General features: G+C 33.1%; 2 protein-coding genes and 1 pseudogene across 2 annotated transcripts; all 3 read right to left on the reverse strand.

The window, feature by feature from the left end:
* Nucleotides 1-2,987: 2,987 nt before the first annotated feature.
* Nucleotides 2,988-6,707, reverse strand: LOC120154411 (oleosin 18 kDa-like). Its single transcript, XM_039166170.1, has 4 exons — nt 6,349-6,707; nt 3,595-3,646; nt 3,272-3,337; nt 2,988-3,152 (listed from the first exon to the last, which is right to left on the reverse strand). The coding sequence occupies exons 1-4, from the start codon at nt 6,705-6,707 to the stop codon at nt 2,988-2,990; spliced, it is 642 nt and encodes a 213-aa protein (XP_039022101.1).
* An 8,999-nt stretch (nt 6,708-15,706) lies between these two features.
* On the reverse strand, nt 15,707-16,477 carry LOC120154429 (annotated as a pseudogene).
* Nucleotides 16,478-22,309: 5,832 nt separating this feature from the next.
* LOC120154424 (protein LATERAL ORGAN BOUNDARIES-like) lies at nt 22,310-23,345 on the reverse strand. The gene has a single exon (XM_039166182.1). The coding sequence runs from the start codon at nt 23,339-23,341 to the stop codon at nt 22,784-22,786; it is 558 nt and encodes a 185-aa protein (XP_039022113.1). The 5' UTR covers nt 23,342-23,345; the 3' UTR covers nt 22,310-22,783.
* Nucleotides 23,346-26,393: the final 3,048 nt, after the last annotated feature.

The raw sequence follows: 26,393 nt of genomic DNA on the forward strand, positions 1-26,393 counted from the left end.
AGCCAAACGCCGTAATAGATGTTGATATTTAGCGGCATTTGGAAGACAAACGCCGCAATAGGTGTCGCTTTTTAGCGGCGTTTTTCCCAGAAACGCCGCAGTAGGTGTTGATGTTTAGTGGCGTTTTTATCACAAACGCCGCAATAAGTGTTAAGGTTTCGCGGCGTCTTTAGCTTAAACGCCGCAATATGTGTTTGATTTGGCGGCGTCTTTAATACAAACGCCGCTAAAGATTTGTATATAGCGGCGTTTTAGAATACAAACGCCGCTAAATTACACAGAATTTAACAGTTCTAAAAATTATGCTGAATGCCCCAAATCTGTTTTTTCAACCTGTTCCATTATCCAACAAACAAAACAACAATAACATCAAAATCTATATCCATAACAAGCAACATCAAATCCAATATAATAAATAAAAGTTTTCATTAACATAATATAAGTTCAGTGAAACACGGTCCAGTAACATTAACATAATGCTCATAACATAAATGAGTCTACGATGGTGGATTCTGAGGTTGCGTTTTCTGTATCATCAGCATCATATCATTGAGTCGTTTTTCAAATTCTTCACATCTCTGCTGATATGTTGCCTCTCTTTGTGCTGCCGCTGCCTCTCTTTGTGCTGCCACTGTTTCTCTCTCTGCTTCCGCTGCTGCTCTGGCTGCTTCCGCTGCTGCTCTCTCTGCTTCCCTTGCTTCATTTTCCGCTTTCAAGTTAGCCATTTGTTGATCCATCTAAGCTAACTTTTCTTTTAAACGACCAACTTCTAATTGGGAAGATCGAGACTGTGATGACATGTACTGTGATGAACTAGATCCAAAATATTTGGTGGGAGTAACGAATGATCCTTGACAGCGCACCCGACCATATCTTTCAAGACCCAAAACGTCATTAATAGAACAAAATTTAGAAAGTTTTCGACTCCATTTCGATATTCGACGCTCACCCTTGAGAAATCCATCCAAGTTTTCGACTCCATTTCGTCTTTCTGGAGTTTCAATTACAAATGTTATGCTAATATTATACAGAACAAATAGAACCTAAACATAAGCTTTGAACTTCCTATTTAGTGCATAATAATATTAAGATGAATATAGAAATAATCACTCCTACATTATGAAATTTTAAATTACTAAAATTGTATGGGAGCAAGTGTATCTATGTTATTTTATAAAAAATATAAGGGTGAATATATAAAACTGCATAGTATAGAACTAATCATTTTCACAGATGTTTCATTGAAATCAAGCATTTATATCTAAATAAACTCATGTTTCAATGGTAAAGATAGAGGCATGAAGAACTTACAACGGAGTTCATTACCTTTGTTCCATGTCAGACAGGTTCAAGAAAAATAGAAAAATAGTAACCCAAAAGTATAACGGATAGAAGATTACCTTTGTTTCTTGACAAATGAGTTCCTCAGAAACGAATAAAATTTGAGATGCACAACTCAATTAGCACCTACGAAGACAGAAACAGATGAATTATTGATTTTAATCACTGATACTCAATTAAAGAAAATACTGAGAAAAACTAGGAACACAAGTGTTAGTTAAAAAACTAGTTTATGAGTAAACATGTAAACATGTAAATCAGAGAGAAAAGCTTAACACTTTATGAGTAAACATGTAAATCAATTGCAGTCACTATAGGACTGGTAAAAATACATAAAATAAAATTAACTTAGATCTCAACCAAAGTGTGTATATTAAGCAAATAAAAAATCACTTTATTATAAATTGGACTATAAAGCTATAATAAAACGATTAAAATTAAAATTAAAAATTGGATCTCCGCTGTTGTGTCAAAGTGTTAATTACAAATAACCTGTTCTTGTTTGAATCAGATCTATAGATAAACGTGTTCAAGCAGACATGGAGGTCTTACAGAAGCACAACCGGCAGAATCTATAAACGCTCTAACATTGTTTATAGTGTCATCTGTTTGATCAAGCGAAAATACATCTCAAAACTCCTCAAACTAACCATGTAGACATTAACAAGGAACTTGGAAGTTGCTAATAAAGGATAAAGAAGACCATCAGTTTCCTTTTCCCCCCAGTGTTCACTTGATTTATTCGATATTATTTCCTTCGCAAAATCAATCCAGAAAAGGAAAAGAAAGAACTATATTATATAATGTAAGAAACATATTTTGTTGGTAAGATGTAACACTTATGTAAGTTACTTTACTCTTCCAAATTCATTCTTGCTGTTAGTTGGTGAAGCAAATCTAATAAAGTGAAAGCTTTTTAGCAAACTAATGGTAGATCTGAGGGTAATAATGCGTGCATATGTAATGGATTGTCTCATGAAAGGGTAAATAAAGAAATACCTCATTTTCATAAAGGTTTTGGCTTAACCAATCTCAAAATATAAAATAAAGAATGCAACATTCAAAGGAAAAAAGAAGAGGCCAATCTTTACTTTCGGGTACTAACTATTCTGTCTCACTCGTCTCATACATGATACATATTTAACTATGTTTACGCTTTTCTTCTTCATTTTTGAATGGTTGAACAGTAAAAAAATTCAAATTATTTATCTTTGTTCACATGGAAAGACAGATTTTGCATAGGATACCAAATTAGAAAGTTATATTAGAAATTTCAAGATTTAAAATGAGATTATTATTAAAAAAAGTACAAATAAAATACCTCTACAATACGAGACTTTAGAATTTTGATGGGTGACCACACCCAGTATCCTTTAGTACATCCTGAATTCAAATTATTTATTCAATTAATTTTCAAAAACAAATAATTCTTGATTTTCATGGTAAACTCGGATCACATTTTCAAGTTCGATTGAGACTCACACAAAGGTTAACCGAATCACACAAAGTGGAACTTGCATTCATTTATACAAGAAAAACTAACGATTCTGAAATAACTACATGGTCAAACAAGACAGAGGAACGAAGGCAAGTACGAAATAACTACATGGTCAAACAAGAAAGAGGAACGAAGGCAAGTAAGTACCTTAGCTGCTCTTCCAAGGTTTAAGGACTCCAACAACTATAACATCAACTATGATTAGGAGAATCAAAATGGCGATGCACATCCTCTTTCGTGTACTCTTCTGTCGATTCTTTGCTTTTTGAAGGGCAACCGTCCCTGACTGGACATTACTGACTGCAGTTGAAACCTGAACAAGATTTCATTAACGCACAATGCCAAGCAAAAACACACCACTCGACCTAATATGCATACTAATAAATACTTGGTAAACCACCCATTCTAAGAGATTTGAGAATATGAACAAACCTGACTTTCGATGTTGTCTAAAATTTCTCCTTCTGCTTCAACAAGAACTGTAAAATCAAGGTAAATCTGACAATAGCAACCCCATTAGAAAAGTTAACTCGGTTTAGTCCATAATACATGCTAATGCGCATCTCACGTTGAATCAACTACTAAGAGAAAGAAAGCCTAACCTGGGTATCGCGAAAAGCTTCTCATTTTCGTCGCGTAATTTTTGTTCCGAGTCTGAAATCAGAGAGAAATCGAAGGGAAACAAGGGAAGAAGGGTTAAGAAATGCTGGGTTGGATTTGGGATTTTACTTATCGACCGAAGAATGGTGTACTACTTGCGACGACGTTGGAGGCGAAGGAAGCTGGGCGCAGTGAAGGAGATGGCTTCTGTAATTGGCGTGAGGGAACGGATAATAGTGATGGAAAAGAGGGCTAGGGCTAGAGGAGAATTAAAACGGACTTTGCGGCGTTTAAATATACAAACGCCACTGAAGGGTAACCAATTGCGGCATTTTTAATTAAAAACACAACTAATGTTAAAAAATTTACAGCGTTTTTTGTCAAAACGCCACTAAAGTACGCATCATTTGCGGCGTTTGTTAGCAAAACGCTGCTAAATTACTAATACTTTGCGGCGTTTCTACGAAAACGCCACTAAAGTACGAGTCTATAGTGGCGTTTTCATACGAACGCCACTAAAGTAGAAGTCTATAGCGGCGTTTTCATACAAACGCCACTAAAATACAAATATTTTGCGGCGTTTTTTATAAAAACGCCACTATATAATACACCTATTGCGGCGTTTGTAAAAAGCCGCCGTTATTGTACTACTCATTTGCGGCGTTTATATCTAAAAACGCCGCAAAATGTTTAATATATAGCGGCGTTTTTGGATACAAACGCCGCTAAATACCTTTATTTATATTAGATTAGCATATTTTAAATATTTCATTTCTTCTATACATAACCTAAAGTTACAACCATACATTTTAATTAAAACAGAAGTACTTATGCATAAAACTACTTAACAACAAAATACATTATAATTTAGAAACATTAAAGTACTTATGCATAAAACTACTTAACGACAAAATACATTATAATTTAGAAACATTAAAGTACTTATGCATAAAACTACTTAAAAACAAAATACATTATAATTTAGAAACATTAAAGTACTTATGCATAAAACTACTTAACGACAAAATACATTATAATTTAGAAACATTAAAGTACTTATGCATAAAACTACTTAAAAACAAAATACATTATAATTTAGAAACATTAAAGTACTTATGCATAAACAGTCTTCACCATATTGTTCAGTACAATTTAGTCTTCATTGCTCTTTCGTGGGGAAAGGACGTAGGAAAGCTGTTTTCCTTGTTTGACGACGCATCGTTAAGTTTTTCCTCCGTGTAAATTCTATATGGAGAAACTCTTCATCCATTTCACCAAATAAATCTCCTACCTCCGGTTCACCAAGAAGACTCCTTGCGCGCTTCAGTGCTTCACTTGAAACAAATAACGACCCTCCTCCTACAGTATAAAACTTGATTGGAGGTGCTTGGGAATTGAATCAAACATTAAAATATATTTAAATAGATGATATAAATGTTTACTTGGAGTAACAGTAGAGGCCACGTAGACATTCCGACGATAATTTCTCTTACTCAAGGCAAGACCTGCTCTTTTTTTCTCAAATATGTTAGCTTTCTGGGTTTTCTCCATTTTCATAATACCAACCAAAACAAAATTGAAAAAGATCAGGAGCTAAGATAAGAGGGATCAAACCGTGGAATTGTGTTATAGTTCGTCGGTGAGAGGGCCGATTTGGTCGCCGGGATAGACAAAAGACGACGTCGCTTGGAATCGTGTGAGGGTTGTTGTTGTACCAGAGAAGAAACTGTGAGGGAAGAAGAGTTGAAATGATTTTAGGGTTTGGGTGGGAGAAAATGGAGGATAATATATTTAACATTTTGTGGCGTTTTTACAAAACGCCACTATATCAAATGTTTTTTGCGGCGTTTGTCTAAAAACGACGCAAAAACTATTATTAATTGCGGCGTTTGTTGAAAAAACGCCACTATATACCATCATATGGCGGCATTTTTCACAAAAACGCCGCTATATTTATACTATTTTGCAGCGTTTTCACAAAAAACGCCGCGAAAGTATCAATTTGTGGCGTTTGAAATGAAAACGCTGCTATATGTAATACTTTTGTGGCGTTTTATCATAAAACGCCGCTGAAAAAGCCGCTACAGAACACTTTTGCTGTAGTGTACTTACTCATTTTTCCCTAAACTGATATCAAATAGTCTAAGCTACATTCCAATCCGAATTTCAATACGTTTACACAGTTTCGATAAGTTTTGAACTGTTCCAACCAATATCAATGCATGCAGATTGATATAAAATTTCGACATTTTAACTAAAAAATGAGTATTTTATTATACAATCTCTTCCAATATCCTAAGACAGTGAATCCTTTATACCAAAAACACCACAAAATCCAACATCATTTGAAGATCGGTAAAAACTTGATAGTAACACATGAAATTGAGAAATACGTAGAACTCAGACTGCCTTTGAAGATCGGCGCAGTAATGAAAATGAAAGGAAAAAAAATTATGCATAAACTTAACTTATCCCTAATATTTGGTTAAATAACAAGTTATATCTTATACAATATTAGGATTTATAAATTAGTCTATAAAATTAGACCTAAATTCATAATGTCCAAAATGTACTGGATATTTAGTTGGGCGGGCGGATGCGGGACGGGTAAGATGTCAAACCCATTACCCGCCCACTACCCGCGACGGGTACCATTTTCTAAATCCACACCCGCCTACTACCCACTAAAATTATACCTATCCCCGCCCCAATCCCAATTGAAGCGGGTGTGATGCGGAATCCACGAAATTATACCGTTTGCCATCCTAGTGACGCTTACAAGTTACAACCACATGGAGCAAGTAGCACAAGTTCATAAACACAGACTTAATATTATATGCTGTCCATATATGTCTCAGCCGAATCCACGGACTTGTTTCCACCTTCATGTGTCTTGCCAATATCCTCACGGATCCTGGCTCTTATTCTGCAGCTGCTGATACATATAGCCCCGGACAAAATTCCCAATCCACGACAGCGATGAAAGTCCAGTGATCCCGAAAGCTCCAGAGGTCAAGAATCCGGCTACAGAACCGGCAATGAGAAGAGCAGCAGGGACCAAAACTGGGCTGAAAGTCAGGAAAATTGGCGCCGCCATAGCAAGGCCTATGAGAGATCCAATAAAGCTCATACCAGAAAGCAAGAGAAGGGTGCCACCGATAGGAAGGAGCGTGGCGACTGTAACAACTTTTGATGTGGAGGGACCATTTTCATGGAAGAAATACTTCATGTTATCTGTTCGGTGGAGTTGCTTGCGGTGCTCAGCCATGGCTAATACTTTAGGGGCTGGTTTTGTTGGCTCACTGGAAACAAGAGTGGAAAGATGAGGGAATGAACTCTCCATTTAAGGAAACAGAGGGGCTGACGCGTGGAGTTTGGTGACAGTTGTTTAATAGATAGTAGTGTAATGTGGTCTGCGTGAATGTATTTTCTTTAGATCTAAAGAGACAATAACAACCCTGATAAAAATATTATAAAAATAGATAAATAAAACCATCTACTAGTTTTATACGAAAAGAAGAATACTTATTAAAAAATAAATTAATTAGATTATAAGAGGAAAAAATAAAAAAAAATCAGTGATTGATGATTAAATACTACAATTGATGATAAAAATACAAAAAAAATTAAAAAAGCGAACTATTTCTACTAGGATTGATGATTAAAAATTAGATTATAAATGTATGGAAAGAAATTTACTTGGAAGTGAAAGTTTAATGTTAAAGAATGAGTGAAAGAAAAAGAGAACTACTCAGATTTACTGCACCGATATTGAAAGGAATTTACTTGGAAGTGCAAGTTCAATATTAAAGAATAAGTCAAAGAATAACAATATTGTTAATATACCTAAAGTTACAAACCCTAATTTAGTTGATTTGATGTTTTCTTATAATATCATTAAATGTAGAAACAATATATTAACTTTTGAGTTCGAAAATCTCGTAGGCCCTGGCATTCGTAATCGACTGTTATCACCAGCTACCAAGTAGCGATAGCCTGGTAGCTTTTTTTTATTCTTTCTTTTCTTTATGTTTATGATAAAAGGGGATTCTAAGAAAGGTCATAGTAATATTTAAAAAAAAACGGCATAACCGAAATTTAAAAAGGAATTTAATATAAGGGGGAATGTGGGGATTGTGGGATTTTCATAGGATGAGAATCTCACATTCCCATATTTGGTTAGTCGGGAATCTCATTCCCAGTAATGTTTTATTACCAATAGTAGATTTTTTTGGGTATATTACCGTGAATGTCATTACCGGTAATATAAGATTACCTGTGAGAATAAAAGATTACCAGGGTGTGTTTGGTTCACGTAATGTAAGATTATTTGTGGGAATAAAAGATTACCAGGGAATAGGATTACTGGGAATGTTGTATTTTGTGTTTGGTTGGTTTAGCAAGAATGTAAGATTACCGTGTTTGGTTAAAGGAATAAAATATTATTAGAAAGAATGTAAGATTACCGTGTTTGGTTAAAGGAATAAAATATTATTAGAATGTATATTTGATTAAATTATCCTTATTATATATTTGTTTTTTAACAAGTTAGAAAATATTTATATATTTTCTTTAAAAAATTTAAATTCATAAAATTTATATAATTTATTTTACAAAATTGAAAATATAAAAATATTTAATGAAAGGGTAAAATTTTATTTTAACCCCTGAATTTCATATAAAATTTTAATTATAGACTTTTTTTTTGTAAATCTAAAATAATTTAAGGATAAATTTACAATTTAACCTTCGTAGAATTTTTATTATTCAATGACATAATAATGATATTTTTTTAAAGAAATTTTTTTAAGGGCATTTTAGTCCAAAACGTCGATAATCCAACAATACCTAAGGAAAGGGAAGTAATGACATTCCCGGTAATATATCCCAAAAAATCCACTATTGGTAATGTAAGATTACCGGGAATGACTTTCCCGACCAACCAAACGGGGGAATGTGGATTCTGTTCCCATGGGAATCTCACATTCCCCCAACCAAACACACCCTAACCGGTTTAATGGCACGGGAAATCTTAACCTATATATAATATATTTAGTTGTAATTATTTTAAAATAACTTAAAATAATATAATTGAGAAACTTATTTTACAGGTTGAAAGTAAATACAATATTATATAAGGTAAGAAAATGAGTTATAAACTGTAAATGTTACGAATATTTATAAGAAATATGGTTACGCTTAAAAATGCCATGGTTCATTAAGAAATAAGTTTTGATATAGAATGTTAACATTTTTAATAATAAAATGTGTTACGCCAAAAAATGTCATAGTTCACTAAGAAATAGTTGCGATATGAAATGTTAATATTTTTATTAATAAAATGGGTTGCACCAAATAATGTTATAGTTCACTAAGAAAGTAAGTTGTGATATGAATATTAATAATTTTATTATAAAAAATAAAAAAAATATGGATACTTTTACACAAGTATCGATACTTTCGAATTAAAAAAATTAGAAAGTGAGAATACTGCAAAGTATCGATACTTTTGAAAAAGTATCGCTTTTAAATTCGAAAGTTAAAATATCATTTTCATATTTTTTAAAATTCGAAAATATGATACTTTTTCACAAGTATTAATACTTTTCAATTAAAAAATGAAAATGAGAAGATTGCTTAAAGAAAAACATAAAAAATGAGAAGGTTGTAAAATATGAATATTTTTCTAAAAGTGTCGATACTTTTAAATTCTGAAGTTAAAATATTATTTCTTATTTTTTTAAAAATTTGAAAAGTACGGATCCCTTTCACAAATATCGATATTTTCAAAAAAAAATATATAAATTTTGATATTTTAAATTTTGATCTTATCTTCAACTTTTTCAATATTTAAAAGTATCGATAATAATATGTTAAGTATCAATATTTTTGAAATGTTTTTTATTTTCTGGGCAACCTATTTTATTAATAAAAATATTAACATAACATATCAAAAATTATTTCTTAGTGAACCATAACATTCTTAAGCGCAACTTATTTTATTAAAAAAATATTAACATTACATTACATATGGTAGTTTACTTTCTTAATGAACCATAATATTCTTGTGCTCAACATATGCAACAACCCAGAAATTGGAATATATATATATATATATATATATATATATATATATATATTGAAATTTGAGGATTTAATTGTGTAATTGGTGAAAATTGGGGACTAAATTGAAAGTTTTCAAAACTTGTAGGTTGTTGTAGAGTTTAAGTAAATTCAAGGACTAAACCCTAAATTTACTAAAAAAAAGTGTCGGCATACACTCTTTTAAATGCAGAATCAGATGTGCGTGGGGTGAATTATTAAAAAAAAATATAAGTTTTCTTCCTTTCAACACCTAACTTTCAACCACGATCCCGACGCCGTCTGACCTCTGATCGTTGTTTTGAAAACACCATCGTGTTCATAATCGAGCAAGGAACAAATCCTTTAAATTAATTAAAGTGAAACACTGCCAAACGCCGGGAATTTCAAGTCAAAGTCTCGACTTTTTTAGCTCCATCGATGAGAAAATCTTAAATTCGTCGCCGATCGTTGCTCCGTTTTCGACACCTCCCGCACCATCGTGTTCCTTGTGTCGTTTTGAGTTCGTCGGTGTCATCCTTGGTCTTCGTTGACGGTGGCGTATGAGGAGGTGAAACAGTCAAAGTTTTTGATTCGTTGAAATCGAGCTCTCCGCCGTTCAAAAATTGGAACCGAGCTTTTTAAGTATCTAGAAATCGCTCAAAATAATTTTTAGGAATTTTTTCGTGATTTATAGGACGTCGGAGGAGGTCCCACGTGCCCCCACGCGCCTCCACTGCGCTTGGGGAAGACTCGGCCGCTGCCTTGTAATCGGTTTGATCGGTTTTTGACCGGTTTGACCGGAATGAACCGGTTTGACCGGTCTGAATCGGGTTGATCAGTTCGACCCGACCCGTTGACCCGACCAGTTGACCCGACCCGTTGACCCGACCGTTGACCGGGTGGTATTTTGGTAATTATTTTGAAAATGGTGGTATTCTGGTAATTATTTTGAAAATGGTGCTATTTTCGTAATTTTCTTAAAAATGATATTTTAGTAATTATTTTGAAAATGGTGATATTTCGGTAAATATTTTTTAAAAGGGTGATAATTGTGTAAAATGGTGGATTATCTGTTGACAAACGTTGACCTACTTTGACCGGCCATTAAACGACCTTTAATATTTTTCGAGTATACATATCCTGACATTTATCAATATTTTAAATCTGTTTTTGGGGTTCGTTTCACCAAATTTGAACCCTAAAGTCTCCTAATTGTTAGTCAAACCCATTAACTTTGATTTTGACCAAGAATTCATAATTTCGGAAGGTCATACTTTACGTTTTTCGACGTCCTGAATCTGATTCCGAAGTCCGTTTTGCTAAATTCTAACCTGAAATCCCCGAATCGAGCATGTGAATCCAAAAGGCTTGGTATTTTAATATTTTGATTATTTATTTGAGTTTTGGTTAAGGAATTGATTCAATAAAATATTTTATGAAGGTACTCGTGTTTCACCTGAGCGAGGATCAGTTAGGTCTGGAGTTGTTCGTTCGTCAGATCAGCCTGAATCGATTTTAATTGTTTTCTGTAATTCTGTATATGATTCGATTTTTATAAAGATAGATTATTTATATTAGGATTTCAATATGGATTTTTATAATTCGTAGGATCTAACGCTGCAGCAGAGCGTGATCGACAAACCCATTAGTAGGCTTCCCTATCTGATTTCTCAGACTGTTACAGGTTTGTTTCCCGACAGCTGTTTTAAAATATCGATCTGAATACCTTTTGTTTGATATATGAATTATGGCACACTTATGATATGATCTATGGTTACGGTATATTTTTATACCTGATTTCTGAATATGGCTTATCTGATATATGATTTACTATACGTTAATGATTCGATTTTAATTGTTTTCTGTAATTCTGTATATGATTTCTAAGCATGAAACATTTTCTTGTTTTAAAGGATTAATCATTGTTTTCACTCGGATGCATTCATGTTTATTAATATCATTGGGGGATATATATTGGAGGAAGAATATATGCAGGCTCCTCGGCTGTGTGCTTAGGGCCTTACTGTTGTGCCAGGGTTGTATGGTTCTGGGGAACCTACACATTCTGTTGTGATCGGATGGGGGTAGTGTTCATATTTTTAATGACATGTTTGCATAAATCGATTTTGCTGAATTTTTTTTATCAGTATGTTTTTATATACACTGTACGGAGCGCATTGGGCTTTTTAGCTAATTCTGTAGTTTTTACCCTTTTCAGATAACAACATATCGTAAGTTAGCAGATTTGGCATCAGGGGAGATAAACTACTTATTTGTACGAACGTGTATCTCTATATGTTTTTCAGTTGTATTTGGTGACATGTATTTGCTATCATTTTGGATATATATGTATTATTAATATTTTGTTATTTATTATATCTAATGTATTATAAGTTGTTTAAAAAAATCTCTGAATCGGATATGTGACCACTTAGGTTTGGGTTTAACTTACAGACCGGGTCTAGGGGTTACAACATATTTTATTACTAAAAATATTAACATTACATATCGCAATATATTTCTTAGTAAACCATGACATTATTGGAGGCAACCGTATTTCTTATATATATCATAACATTTTTAGCTTTTAGTTTATTTTCTTATCCTGAAAAAATCCAAGGCTCCATTAGCTTAAACTTTGATAACATTTTAGGCATAACCTATTTTATTATTAAAAAATTAAGATTTCATATTGCAACATACTTTCTTAATGAACCATAACATTCTTGGGCGCAAAATATTTTATTAATAAAAATATTAACATTACATATCATAATCTATTTCTTAGTGAACCATAACATTATTGAGCGCAACTGTATTTCCTATATATATTCATATATTTTCAGCTATTTAACTTATTTTCTTATTGTGAAAAAATCCAAAGTTCCTTTAGCTTAAACTCTAGTAACATTTTAAGCGCAACCTAAAATGTTAATAACATTCATAACATTTACAATTTATAACTCATTTACTTATCTTATATAACATTTTAGGTGCAACATGTCATGTTACTTTGACTGATAACTTTTCTGGTTCCAACTTATACTATTTTAGGTAGTGGTTTTAACATGTAACCTTTTTACTAGTCACACTGTTTATTAGCCTTGTATTAGGTGCCTCACAGCAGAACCTCCCGGTAAAAAAGGGAATATATGAGTAATTTTGTGGTACATAGACTAATTTAAGATTAAAAATAATAGAAAATATATGCAATAAAAATGTTATAAAATATAATATATTTTTTTTGACTTGACACAATCTAAATTATTATTATTTTTAATTTTTTAATACTTTTCAGTTGAACAAAAAATTATTACGAAGAAAATAAGGGATAGTTCAGTTTCGGGAAATAAAGGATATTTTCATTTTCATAAAAAAAATAGAAAACTTTGAAAAAATGTATTTGGTTGTAAAATTAGAAAATGATTTCTAGAAAACAAATACAAAAATAAATGAAAATTTAAAAATATATATAAATGGTGTTTTCAATATTTTCTTAGAAAATTATTTTTAAAATTTAGAAAATTGTTTTCAAATTTTTTTAAAAAAAGTTACGGATTTCACGTTTTAATGTACAGAGGAAATAAAATATTCATGTTTATCTCTACAATTAATCATAAGAACATCAATGCTTTACAAAATCTAGGCTTCAATGGCCGAATCGACTTTGAAAACTTTAAAGCTTATGTTCCTCTCGTCACTTACAACTTGTATTTTGAGAAATTTTCTACATCATCGATATTTATATTTGTTTTAAAATTTATGATATAATTAGAGGATCTTTCTACAATTTTTTACTTTTTAGATAATCTTTTCTCAAAAAGTTTTATATATTTTAAGCGTTATAGTTATAGTAGACTTAAAACAATGATTAAATTAATGTATAATTGTTCTTTGCATCGGAAGTAATTAATATCTTTCAGGGTCACCAACACTTAACTTTTAAAAAGTGAAATATTTTCTAGTTGTTAATTGTTCTTTGCATAGAATGGAATTAACATATTTGTATAACTACTTTTTGATTTAATTTAATTATATTATTATTATTATTATATTTGTTTAACATTATTATTTTAAATTAATTATTTAATAACAATTTGTTTTTTTTTATTTTAGAAAATTGGGTACCAAACACGTTTTCATTATTTTTATTTACCAAACATGTTTTCTACTTTTTTTAAAAAAAATTGAAACTGAAAACTATTTTCTAAATATAAAAAACAGAAAATATTTTTTAGAACCAAACGGACCCTAACATTTTCTTTTGTCAACTAAAAATATTATGAAAAATATAACATTTTTAATTCAACCAAAAATATTGGTAAAAAATTAACATTTTAGGCTATGTCTATTTTCTATCGTTCACTAACCTTAAATTAGGTTGTTATTCTTAAGACTCTCCGGGAATATACAGGTTTAATTGCACTTCAATTAAAAAACGAAAGGTTTAATGTTAAAAACTAAATTGAGAATTTAAAAAATCAATTAATTTTTTTACTTAATTGAATATTTATAATTAAAAATTTTAAATTTGACTTAAAGATTAATTTTATAGTTATCTTAAATTGATAACGTTATCTCTCATTTTAAATTGTATCAACTTAATTCTTAAATTATTTGAATTGCATTAATATTATTCTTTGACTAAAGAAAATCATAACTTTTTTATAAAAGAAAGTCATCATTAATCGTTATAGTGTAAATATAAGGATCCATAATACTGATATGATAGTTTATGTGTAAATAATGATGTGACATATAAATTAAATTATTTTTTAATCAAGTTTAAGAGCTTAATTGTATTTATAAAATATTTGAGAGTTTATTTAATTTAAAAAAAATAAAAAATATATTAGAATATATGAAAAGTATATCAAAAACAAAATTAGTATTAAAAGTTCAAAAATAAATCAATAAAAATAATATAAAAAGTTATAAAATATAAAAAAAATGTTCATAAAATGTCAAAATTTACCAATAAGTTTTGAGTAGAGTTGGCAAAGACTTAGCCCTTGGTCATTAATCGTTTAAATTCATAAGTTTAATAGATACTTTTAATGGTAAAAAGAAATATTCTTTTTTATAAAAATATTTGAGTTTAAGTAATTGTGTCTGTAAAATGTGTGTATTATCAATAGTTTAAATTTTTTAAATAAATATCATCTTATAATCATGATAGAGTAATAGAAAAAACTCTTATTATACCTAAGTCATGTCTAAAATTATCTTGCTTTAAGTGTATACAGGGGCGGACCCAGGGGGTTGCCAGGGGTAGCCCGGGCAACCCCTCAAATTGTGAGGAACATTGATCAAATGATATTATTTTAGTATTTATATATATATATTTTGTGAGTTTTAGGTAGAATCCCTATATTTCAGATAAATTCTTATAGAAAAAAATTTATACAACAAAATTGTCTACTTAGTGTTAATTTTTTCTAATTTTTTTTAATTAATACAAGTGTCACCTTTAATATTGTGCAACCCCTAAAAAATTTATAAGAATTTTTTTGTGCAGCCCCTGAATTTTGTCCTGGGTCCGCCCCTGAGTGTATATATATATATATCATTTATGAGTTTTTCAGTTGTAATCATTGTTGAGTATTTAGTGAAGAAACACAGAATACTTGTATATTGAATAGAGAATGAATACAATTCATGGTTTACAACCCCTCTGCTACTTATATACAACTCCCATAGTTGTTATAGTCCTAACATACTCTGTAACTAATCGTTAACATCCTTAACTGTTGCTAACAACCTTCTTGATGCTCGCTAACTCATTATGCTAACATTCCCTCTATTTCTTCTTCTTTTGTTCTTCTGACCTTGAACACACTATTACAGCAAGCTCTAAAAACTAATTACAACTAATTTCTAACATTCAACCTTCTTGATGAAAAGATGAACAATTGAATCGAAAGTGCTGATGCTTCCTTCCGTTCACTTGAATCGAAAGTTCCGATGCTTCATTTTGTTCTTCTTGAATTGAAAGTGCCAATGCTTCATTCCGTTCACTTGAATCGAAAGTGACAATCCTTCATTTCATTCTTCTTATCCACCTTCATTTCTTTCTTCTTCATCCTCTTTTACAAGGTTCCTTGACATATATTTTTTTTCATGGACACTTGGCTATGAAGCTTTCAAGTCCCATGACACTTTGAGATAGAAACAACAAAATGCACTTAAAACTTAGAAGCACTTCTTGTGGACAATGGATGGACCAGACTTGTCATATTCACCCTTGGAAATCCACATATGCTGGAAGGTACTGAGTGATGCCAAAATGGATTCTCCGATCCAAAAATTGTACTTTCTCTCTGGTGGTGCAACGACCTTAATCTTCATACTGCTTGGAGCAAGGGCGGTGATCTCCTTGCTCATACAGTCTGCAATACCAGGGAACATAGTTGAACCACCACTAAGAATAATATTACCATAGAGATCCTTCCTGATATCTACATCACACTTCATGATAGAATTGTAGGTAGTTTCATGGATTCCAACTGCTTCCATACTTATGAAAGATGGCTAGAAGAGGACTTCAGGACAACGGAATCTCTCAGCTCTGATAGTAATGACTTGTCCATCGGGCAACTCATAATTCTTCTCAACAGAAGAGCTTCTCTTGGCAGTCTCCAATTCCTGTTCATAGTCCAGGGCAACATAAACAAGCTTCTCCTTCATGTCACAGACAATTTCCCGTTCAGCAGTATTGGTAAACATGTAACCTCTCTCGGTAAGGATCTTTATCAAAGCATAAATGAGATCACAACCAGTAAGGTCAGGACGGAGAATGGCATGTGGAAGGGCATATCCTTCATAGATTGACACAGTATGAAAAACGCCATCACCAGAATCCAGCACAATACCTGTAGTACGACCACTAGCATACAAGGAAAGAACAACCTGGATGGCAACGTACATGGTAGGTACATTGAAGATCTCAAACATAATCTGCTGCTCAAGACGGAAATGCAGTCACAATAGAGCCAACGAACTCCATGCAGCGGAAGCTGTTGACTATATTCCAAAACACTTGGAGAATCAGTATGAATTGAACTGGTCTGAGTGGCTCGGTCAGGCAATTCAACAAACAGATGATACGCGCAAGCAAGAAGAAATATTCACACAGCAAACATAAATCAATTTGAGCAACACATCACTAACAAGGCCAAGCAAACAAAAATATTGCTAGTTATGACGAACGGAGACCACACCAAGCAAGAATGTAGAAGAACCTTATAATGGTACATTAGAGGAAGTACTAGACATAGATGACTTAAAATAACAGCTATGACAGAACATCTGAACAACCGCAACAACGATTTAGAGTATATAGATTCAAACTAACAGACCATTGACGTTGATAGAGAAAGAGTAAATCGATAATTGAGAAGAAGAACGACGAAGATCCATATTCAGATCAGCAACCACATCCGTTAATCAAATAGAAACACCATACCATAACCACTGAGCAACCATCTTCTACGCCAACAAGCACGATGAACTGACAAGAAAGCCCTGAGTTACGCAGCAAGAAAACAAGAGGCTCTAAGAACTTATGGCGATTGATACCATGTTGAGTATTTAATGAAGAAACACATAATACTTGTATATTGAATAGAGAATGAATACAATTCATGGTTTACAACCCCTCTGTTGTTTAGATACAACTCCCATAGTTGTTATAGTCTAACAGACTCTGTAACTAATTGTTAACAGCCTTAACTGCTGCTAACAACCTTCTTGATGCTCACTAACTCATTATGCTAACAATCATAAAAATATATTGTTTTTATTTATAATTATAAGTTCTAAAATAATTTATTTAATTTTGTAGTACATTATAAGGTAATGTATACAAATGATGTCCGATTTTATGGTGTTGTGAGTCCCTCAAATATTAACAAAATGGTATCAACTATAGGATATTACTTTGTTGAGTGCCTCGATTATTAAAAGTTACAAAATAGTCACACGATTATTCATATATTCCAAACTCGTCATTTTCTGTTAAAAGAATGAATGCATTATGAGCTGAACGTTAACATGTTGACTGAGATATGATAAAATGTAATCTCAGAATCCCAAAGGATTATTATATCCTAGTTAGCATACTAACATCCAGCTTAGACAATTGTCATTTTTTTCAACAAAAATGAAGAGTTTGGAACATATGAATAGTCGAGTGGCAATTTTGTAACTTTTAATAGTCGAGGGACTCAACAAAGTAATGCCCTATAGTCAATAGATCATTTTATTAATATTTGAAGGACTCAACAAGCAACACCCTATGGTCGGGGATCATTTGTGTACTTTACCCTAAATTATAATTTTTTTGTACAATGACATCTAGATTTCATTAATATTAGAAGGAGTCAAAATTACAACGCATCAAAATATAGAGAAAATTTTGGAGATAATAATCACCAAAATACTTATACAAAAGTAAAATATTAAACATAAATATACAAAGAAAATAAAACATTTCGTTAAGAATGACGACCAAATCAAAACCCAATAAGCTTTATAAAAAAAAACTCTGTCTCTGTCGAATGAGACGCTTTACGAAGTGATAAAAGAGTGGATAGTGAACCAAATAATTTGATAATTTACTTAAGTTGTCATTTATGTATTTTATCCTCAATTATAATTTTAAAAGTGGTAAGATACGACAATAATTAATTTCTTTAAATTATACGAGTCTTTTGCATGCTGAATGGTGCTTTTGTTATGGTGTTTAATTTGTTTGTAATCAATGGATGGAAGGTTACGCCGAGAGAGAGGAAAAGGAAAGTGATGCTAGCTTTATGGTTGATGCCCACTGGGCAGCCCACTTTCCCAAATCGAAACCCTGCCCATATTCCAAGAGAAATCAACACTTTATGCTCTCTCATATGATTAGAGCAATGTTAATTAACTTAATTCCTTATCCTCAGATCTCAACTCACTCTTCCAAGCACCAATATATTGTTCATATCACACTGTTTGTTTGGTTATAAACTTAGAGAAAAGAACGAAACAGGTATGATTTAAACTTTGATCTTGAAATTTAACTATATTATGTACATATTCTTACAATCTAATGGTGTCGAGGTGCAATTCCTTCTTTGCTGAAAGAATACGTATGCATCCGACAAAACAGCAATTCTTTGAACCTATAATCTCATGACATACATGATGACCATCATCATTCGTAATCTTACAAAACAAACACTTTCAACTTTTAAATATAGTATAATATTATACCAAAGAATTTATATGTAAACTAAAGAATAAAGAAACTTACAAACTCAAATTTACCAACACGTCACCTTTCTCTTTCGCTACGTATCTTTTGTACCCGCCGTGTCTCAAAGCCCTCATGCTTTGATTTAATAATAACATATCATGACAGATTTTCTTTCTTTTCTTAATTAAGAAAAATCTTTGTTCTGAGAAAAAGAAAAATGGGTTCATTAATGGTGCGCATCTAGAAGCAAGGAAGTTGATGATTCTTTCAATTAAGAAACTCTGAAAAGCATGCACGCTAGATTTGAGTCACGATGCATTGGCAGCATCATATCTTATGCAGGTAAGGTTCAAACAAAATTATTATATATTATCAATAAGTACGAAATATTATGAATAAATTTTATTTTATAATATATATATATATATATAAAGATAAATGCTGTGAATTTTTGCATAAATAGCAGTATTAATTTATCATGGACGTACAAGTGACAATGTTGGAGCATTTTAGGCTCTCTTAGAAATTGGAAGCGATCCATAAACTAATAGATTGTGAAATAAATAATGAAGCATATTCCTTTTAAGTTTTAATTAATTGCGTGGATGAGTTAATTATAAACTCAAAGAGAAACAATTCATAAAGTGATCTCTTACAAACGGCCGCCGAAAAAATCTTTATTCTTGATGATTTATTCCAAATGGATTTGTTGGAAGATTGCGTCTTGTCCTTTTACACGCTGTCCAAGAATTATCGCTGATATGAATAATAGACACTTATATATATGTCAAATTCTACCATTAGTACATGTATTATATGTAAATTATTAATTTGGTTCTTATATTTTAATTTGATTAATTTTAATTCTTATCTTTTAAAATTTTTTGAAATTTTATTTTTTATTCTGATGTTATAAAGACAATACGACTAAATTATAAGATTTAAAATGATAAAATTGAAGAACATAAACTAAATCTACTTGTACTTAAAACATGAAAAGTACAATAAATTGGGGTGTAAGGACTAATTTACAACTTACTCATATTATATGGGCTAATTTAAAATTTTGACCCCTATAAATATACGTAAAAGCAGTTTTTTATAGTAAACATTTGCTAATTCTAGACTATTTTTTTATAGTAAAAATATGACTAAAATTTTTTATAGTAAAAATTTGTTAATTCTAGACTAAAATTTAAATATGGTATAACAATATATTGCTAACATGTCAAATGATATTACTATATTAAAATAAATGATATTATTTCATTAATAAGTTTTAAGAGGAAATATGTCCATGGTGAATTTCAAATATCAATTTTTAGTCAATAATTTGTCTCAAGAGATGTATTAGTATCTTTGTATTATAAAATTATGCGTACTTAAATCATTAGTTTGAAGTCACATTTTACTTAAAAACCTCATTTTTTAACAAAAATTATAAAAGAAAAATATTTGATATTTAAATTGAACAATTCCTTTTTTTAATTTAAGAAAATTGATAATACATTTTTGTGACATTAATAGGAAATAGTTTGAAGGCAAATGGTAGTGATGAATAATTTTTTTCCGGTGCATATCTCATCATTCACACATACTATCTTTGATGGGCTCATTCTGTCATCATTGGCAGATATAAGCCGACAAAATACTGGAAGCTGAAGTAGTGAGCTTCACAGAAACTTTACAAATAAAAAATTGTATTAATTTAATTTTTTACAATGTCATTAACGTATTCCTGAACAATTTCGAAATTGTCCATGAGAAATGCAGCAAGTGATTGAAGAGCAAAATTCGGGAATGGATCATGTGTTGAGTGTGGTGGATAAATATAAAATCTGGATAGGCAAATGCAGGAAGGGAAGGAGATTCCCAAATCCCAACAAATAATGAGATCAGTGTATTGGAAAATCAAGAACATCCAACCTAAAAGATACAAATGATGAGACCCTCCCTGTCGGGAAAGAACATCTGTAAGAGTTCCTTGTATGGATGGGGGGGGGGCATACGCTGTGTTCGTTTAATCAATTGGACCCGCACACCCTGTCGTTTCCCACTTTTAATTTATTTAAACCCACTGTCATTTTTCACCGGCTCTTTGTTTCTTTTTCACGTTTTGCAGAGAGATTGATGGGGTAAGGTTTTTTATGGATTCTCGATTCAGTACTCACTTTTTCATTCTTCAGCTAAGCAAAGCTGCAGAGCAGCCGCAGATAATAAGCTTTACTCCCAACAGTACCACTACAACTCCAACTATCGCACTCGTTGCTTTAATTGATCATCTCATTATTACTCACTGTTTCTTCGTAAATCACAATAGTGCCTTGTGGTAATGCTGAAAATGAGGCCAAAAGACTAAAAATAGTGGAATTGGAGGACAAAAGACGTGACTCTCACTGTAACTCCCTCCTCCATTTATATACGAGTGAATCATAGAGAAGCAAAAAAACCACGAGAGGACACTCTTTACTTTTTCTGGATTACTATAGTATCTTATCATCTACTTGTGTCCCTAGATATACAGATGCATTATAATAGTGATAAAATATGTGTTTTAAGATGAGAGATACTGGGCATTCTTTTGTGGCCTGTGGGCAAAGGTACATTATTACAACAGACGCTGACAAAAAGTGGGAGTAGCAGAGAAGATGATGATAATGATGGACCGTCGTGTTTTTAATGAATGCAAGCGTGTGGCCGTGAATGAAATGAATTAGACAGTCGAAGAAATTAAGGAGAATTTTCCAAAGTCAAGACTCTTTTAAACCTGAATTAATTCCGTCTAATGTTGAAAACGACGGCTTTAGTCGATTTGGAGAAAGAAGTGGAGGTCGGGACCTTTTCCTTTTTAAGAGCATAGCTTAGCTAATTATGATAACGACATATGCTTTCCACTGCCTGTGCTGACCTTGCAAAAACCCAGAAATTAGGGTGCATGTATTGTAATGGAAAACCCTAAGCTTCCTACGTTTCTGCTTTTCTTCCCTGTGGGCTTTAGAGAACTTCGATTCATATTGAAAATATACAAAAGTATAGGAAATGTAGAGGCTTTGTCTATGAGTTTATACCGTATTAGTGTGAGGCTTTGTCTATGAGTTTATAGTGTATTAGTGTAGCAAATACTCTTAACTTCCCCTCTGTCCATACTCTTAATAAGATTAACTAAAAAGTAAAAAAAAATATGACACACCGACTGCTATATTCTATTTCATACGTAGGTATAGGGTTTTTTTTTATTAGTACAACATTTTAATATTAAGAAAGGAACATGCTATTGCTGGAAGGTCAGCCGGCAAATATATATGTATGTACATAAATTTATTGGTTCTCTTTCTGTACATAAATTTAAACGCTATTTCATCTGTTAAAAGCATGTAAACCTATACACGAGAAAATAGTGGTTAATTTACTCGGTGCAACTTGGGGTTGAACGCTGGGAATTAGAGAGCTGTGGCTATGATGAATTAATAAATAAAATTTGGGGAAGAAAGTAAACCCGGTGGTCCTCAAGAACAAAGTAGAAAGGTAAATAATAAATAACGTAAAGGACTACGCCATAGACTTAGGCTTAGAGAATCCTCTTTAAAGTTGGACCTTAACACTGCAACTATTTCATTTCACTTATTCTTTAAGCATGAACAATGATAGAAGGGGAAGCGCAGCTCCACATGCACCCATGCCTAGAGCTACTTAGCTGCCATATACATACGGCTTCTATTACCCTTATTTAGGTTCAAATTACTACAGCACATAAATATATATAAAGTACAATGCCGATGACACACTTAAAAATCCAGAAGATAGTCTTACTGCACCAACCACCAGGCAAACAATAAAAACTAGAAAAGCTAAGCGAGACATCTCTAGCTCGGACTAAGGGAAGTCCAGAAGATAGAGAAGCTAGCCATAGACCAAACTTTCACTGAAAAATGTAAAAGAAACACTCATCCCAGCAAGATCATATGCCCCATGTAGGAAACCCTAAATGGAGCATAGTATACGCTCTGAATTTCTTGATTTGTTGTTCACAGGCCGCCTTCTCCTCCTCCATCGTTGAGATCACCCGAAGAGGTATCATTCCAAGGAAAAGAATAAGGAAGAGCAGCAGGGACCTGATAGAATCCTCCTCCTTCATTGTCAATATTTCTTCTGTTAAATTCATCTAACCTGTTACGGGGAGTGAGCGGTTGAAATGAGCTCGTCCCCGGCGCTTGAGACAAGGATGTTGTGATGTCGTTGCAAGCGTAGCGGATCAAGTCCGCGTTAGCTGCATCAAGTTCTTTCTGGAGCCTTTGGACTTGTCTCTGCAGGAAAGTGATGGCACCAACGCAGCCGTAAATCGGGTCTCTTACTCTCGCCTCATCTTCATAGGCAAGAGAATTCACCGCGTCCTCTCTTTGGTGAGGGAGGAGCTCGTTGAGGAGCTTGGTCACGTTGCTCGCTCCAAAGATCTTGTGAACATTCACAAACTTTTGGGGCTCTTCCGGTGGAAAGTAAGGTGCAAAGATGCAGCCCGGCGTGCATTTCCTCCTCAACAATTTGCAAGCAGCACAGGGTGAATTGTAAGAGCTGGAAGAAGCCATTTTCACTGCTGTCTACAGATCCACAAGAGCCAGTTGTCGTCAGCAGAGATATTTTTAGTTCTTTAACGACGCGATTTTGAAAAGGTTTTGAGAAACTATATCATCATTTACACTTCATCTGCATATTTTTCATGATATTTTCAGTTTTTCCTTTCCTTTTCTTTTTCGTAATTAACTTGGGGGATTGGGATTCAATCTTCGAGAATATATGATCTATAGTTACTAGGGTTTTTCTGAACGTATATTTTGTGTATGATTCAGTATCTCTAACAATTTGTTATAGATTGAAAGAAAAGAAAAGGTTTAGGAGAAGAATGTAGACGAAAGAGAGAGTAGGTAGACAAGAAAATGCATCATTCATTTCATAAAGGAAATATTGTTTACACAACAGTTTTATTTTTATACAGGCTGTTACAGGAATCTAACAAATGCCAGCTGGCATTCTTTACTAACATATTGCCTAACAAACTGATTCTTTGTTATCCAAGTACTGGGCCATCCGGTTGGGCTTATCCTCCTTGTTCTGTTTTTAGCCTGCTTCCACCCCTTCTTTTTCCCCTCGTGCTTCATTTCTATCTTTCAATTCAATTCCCAATTCACTTCCCTGAATCCCTAACCCTCGTTCCTCCTCTATCCCCAATTCATGCTCATTCAAATCCCTCTCACTTCCTCGATCTTCCCTTTCTTCTCCAACCACAACAATACCCACCCCACGAGACGAGCCTTGTCCCCAAGGATCAAACGTAGGAAACTGCCCTCGTAAGACCGAATAATCTTCCCAAGTATCATTTGCTTCATCCAGATTTTGCCATCGAACCAAAAGTTGAGTGATTGGTTTTCCTTTTCTGTTTACGATTCGTCTCCCAACAACTTTTAAGGGTTTAATTCGAAACTGACCATAATCTTCTATGGCAGGAGGATTTGTTGCAGCACGCGAGGAGTCCCCGATGAATTTCTTCAAGAGACTGACATGAAATACTGGGTGGAGTCTTGATGAGACTGGTAAGTCTAATTTATAAGCAACTTCCCCTATCTTTTCCAATACCTTGTAGGGGCCATAATATTTAGCTGCTAATTTCAAATTTTTTCGCAGGGCAATTGAAGACTGCCTATATGGCTGCAATTTGAGGTAAACCAAATCTCCAACAAAAAAATTTCTTTCTGATCTACCTTTATCTGCTTGCTGCTTCATTCTGTTGCTAGCTAAGTCCAGTTGATTTTTAACCAATTGCCTCATATGTTCTCTGTTATGCATGATTTCACTGACTGACTGTAGAGTAGTATCTGTAGGCCAAACCATAATAGGTGGTTTGTACCCATATAAAGCCTGAAATGGAGTCAGTTTTAAAGCAGTATGGTAAGTGGTGTTGTACCACCACTCTGCCTGGGGTAACCATTTAGCCCACTGTCTAGGTTGATATAAACAAATACCCCTTAAATACTGTTCCAAGCATTGATTCACCCTTTCTGTTTGTCCATCCGTTTCCGGATGATAAGCAGTGCTGAAAAGGGTCTTAGTACCCAATTGCTTCATCAATTCCTTCCAAAACAAACTTGTAAAGGTCTTGTCTCTATCAGAGATGGCCATTTGAGGTTGACCATGTAATTTATAAACATTGTCTAAGTAGAGTTTAGCTACCTCTACTGCAGAATAAGGATGTGATAGGGGCAGAAAATGACTGTATTTTGTAAACTTATCCACAATAACCAAAATACAGTTTTTCTTAAAAGAAGTAGGCAACCCTTCAATGAAATCCATAGTTATAATCTGCCAAGCTTGATTAGGAACAGGCAGGGGTTGTAGCAACCCAGGTTTTGCTACATGTTCAACCTTAGTTTGCTGGCAAACTTCACAACATCTCACATAAGTAGCAACCATAGATTTTAGGTTGGCCAATAAAAATTTGCCCTGATTCTGTAATATGTAGCTTGTGCCCCAGAATGTCCCCCTTGAGTCGAATCATGTAGAGATTGTATAATCTTCACTCTGAGGCTCCCATTAGCTCCAACATAAACTCTCCCATCATATCGAAGAACAGCCTTAGAATATTTCCACTTACTGTCAGCAGAAGGAGTAATAGTCAGAATTGAAATCCAATTCTGAGCTAAAGAATACCTTGGTAGCTTTCTTCAATATCTTTAATCCAAGTAGGCACCAAAACTGTCACTCCCATAGCCAAATACTGAGCTTCCTCCTCCCATCTCCTAGATAAAGCATCAGCAGCTACATTCAATTTTCCTTTTCTATACTGAATAGTATAGTCCAATCCCAACAGCTTTGTCAACCTTTTTTTCTGAATAGTGGTAGTCAGTTTCTGTTCTAGAAGAAACTTTAAAGGCTCATGGTCAGTCTTAATCACAAAAGGTTTACTTTCCAAGTAGTGTCTCCATTTAGAAACAGCCAAGAGAATAGCTAGATATTCTCTTTCATAGATAGATAAAGCTGAATGTCTAGGACTTAAAGCTTTACTCAAATATGCAATAGGCCTACCTTCTTGTGACAGAACAACCCCCACACCTCCAGAACTAGCATCTGTTTCTAGATAAAAGGGCTTAGAAAAATCTGGTAGAGCTAATACTGGAGCAGAACTCATAGCCCTTTTAAGTTCTTCAAAAGCAGAACAAGCAGCAGAAGTCCATTGAAACCCATCCTTCTTTAACATCTGTGTTAATGGTCTGCTAATAATGCCATAATTCCTTATAAATCTTCTATAATAACCTGTAAACCCCAAAAATCCTCTAAGAGCTTTAAGAGATTTAGGCTTGGGCCAAGTATGCATAGCTTCCACCTTACTAGGGTCTGTAGACACTCCTGCAGCAGAAATAATATGACCCAAATATTCCACCTTAGTCTGCCCAAAAAAACACTTGGACATTTTTGCAAATAATTGATTCACTGCCAAAACTTCCAAAACAAGCTGTAAATGTTCAACATGTTGTTTCATACTGCCACTGTACACTAGAATATCATCAAAGAAAACTAAAACGAATTTTCTAAGAAAAGAACTGAATAATTCATTCATGAGAGATTGAAATGTAGCAGGTGCATTAG

This window comes from Hibiscus syriacus, unplaced genomic scaffold, assembly GCF_006381635.1.
Source record: "Hibiscus syriacus cultivar Baekdansim isolate YM2019G1 unplaced genomic scaffold, ASM638163v2 tig00111129_pilon, whole genome shotgun sequence".
NCBI lineage: Eukaryota > Viridiplantae > Streptophyta > Magnoliopsida > Malvales > Malvaceae > Hibiscus > Hibiscus syriacus.